This window comes from Callospermophilus lateralis, chromosome X (genome assembly GCF_048772815.1).
Source record: "Callospermophilus lateralis isolate mCalLat2 chromosome X, mCalLat2.hap1, whole genome shotgun sequence".
NCBI classification, from domain to species: Eukaryota; Metazoa; Chordata; class Mammalia; order Rodentia; family Sciuridae; genus Callospermophilus; species Callospermophilus lateralis.
In genome coordinates, this window is record NC_135325.1 from 22,959,363 (window position 1) to 22,961,331 (window position 1,969).

At 47.5% G+C, this 1,969-nt stretch overlaps 1 protein-coding gene across 1 annotated transcript; it reads left to right on the forward strand.

Annotated features, from left to right (window-relative positions):
* The first annotated feature begins 524 nt into the window (after window positions 1–524).
* On the forward strand, window positions 525–1,580 carry LOC143639363 (melanoma-associated antigen B16-like). The gene has a single exon (XM_077107520.1). The coding sequence runs from the start codon at window positions 525–527 to the stop codon at window positions 1,578–1,580; it is 1,056 nt and encodes a 351-aa protein (XP_076963635.1).
* The last annotated feature ends 389 nt before the right edge of the window (window positions 1,581–1,969 follow it).

Below are 1,969 nucleotides of genomic sequence, written 5' to 3' on the forward strand. Positions count from 1 at the left end.
GGGGGTTCTTGGGGACATACCTCCACTCCTCTTCAATTGACTTAAGAGGTATGACTTTGGTCTTAGAAGGGCAGGCTCAGACTATCAGAGAGGAGGTGGCACGAGCCTTATAGGATTTCAAATTTATGGATTTTACTGACCTGTGTAACTAAAAGGTACCAATAAAATAAAATAAAAAATTATGGCCCTGTGGCCATTAACAGGTGGCACTATGTTCAGAACAGAATGGGTTCTATAGAGCTTAACTGTAACTGTCTACCAGAACCCTGAGGATTCTCTGGCTTTCCCCCAGGAGGAGTCCTACTTCCACCTTCAGTTTCTTGATGGACCCAGATACCATGACAGGCTTGTGGGTCTTCACAGCACCATTCATAGGAAAATCCACTCTCATTCCATTCCATCAGAGCCAGTTCAGTCCAGTTTATCAGCTGACACAGATACCTTTCTCTGTCCCTTAGGCTGTGATTCTCCATTGCACACTCATCCTTCTGTACTTCTGCCTACTGCCAATCACAGGAATCATCATGCCTGGGCATCAGAAGAGTCAAGAAGGCACCCATGGTGAAGACCTTCAGATCCGCAGTGAGATCCAGGGCCCAGAGGTTGCACAGGTGTCAGGGGCTGTGGGGGCGCCCTCTACCTCCTCCTCCCAGCCTCTGATGCCTGGCAACCTGAGTGAGGCTCCTGGTGCTCTAACACCCAGCACACCCAGCACTCCTGAGGATCTTCAGAATTCCTGCTCCTCTCCTGTTGCCGTTATGGCCCCCTCTTTGATCCAGTCCAGTGAAGGCTCTGGTAGCAAAGCAGAGGAGAGTGTTCCAAACACCTCAGCGATGGCGGCAGACCCCGAGCATGTGCCCAAAAGTGCTCTGGATGAGAAAGTGGCTTTCTTGGTGAATTTCCTGTTGCTCAAGTATCAAATGAAAGAGCCAGCCCGAAAGGCAGATATGTTGAAGTTCATCATGGAAGATGATGACGCCCGCTTCTGTGAGATCCTCCTGCGGGCCTCTGAGCGCCTGGAGATGGTCTTTGGCCTTGATGTGAAGGAAATGGATCCCATCAACCAGTGCTATGGCCTCTCCATCAAGCTGGGCCTCACCTACGATGGGATGCTGAATGATGAAGAGAATATACCCAAGACCGGGCTCCTGATACTCATGCTGGGTGTGATCTTCATGAAGGGTAACCGTGCCACTGAAGAGGAGATCTGGGATGTGCTGAAAATGACGGGGATCCATCGTGATCAGAAGCACTTCATCTTCGGGGATGCCAGGCAGCTCATCGTCCATGAGTTTGTGAATGAAAAGTACCTGGAGTACCACCAGGTGGCCAACAGTGATCCAGTGCAGTATGAGTTCCAGTGGGGCCCAAGAGCCCATGCCGAAACCAGCAAGATGAAAGTCCTCCAGTTTTTGGCCAAGGTTCAAGGAACTGACCCACGTGACTTCTCAGCTCAGTATGAGGAAGCTCTGCTAGAAGAAGAGGAGAGAGCACTGGCCGGAATTTCAATTCAGTCTGCCTCCAGTTCCTTGGCCACTGCCAGTTCCAGTGCCACAGGTGGCAGCTCCTCCAGCATCTAATGAAGTCAGAAATAGCTCCTTCATGTAGTGTTCAAGGCCAGTGTTTAGTGCTGAAAGAGTGTATGGCTCCAGGGAAAACATAGGCTTGAAGGGAAAGGAATATATCATCCCTGTGTTCCTGTTTTGTGTGCATACATTGATAATTCGTTCTTTTATTTTTTGATGTTTTTATCATTCAAATGTTGTTTAATAATGCTTCACTTTGAAATCTGTTAAGTTGCAAATGACATTGGTCACACATTTAATGCAGTTTTACATGGTTGAGTACTATGTCCTTTGACACCTTTTAAAACATGCTTGGAAACCATACATTTATTTTGTGATCTGAAGTATAACATGAATAAGGTGCATTTCTCTAAAAATTTCTTTGGTAATTTGAAAGAACTCGG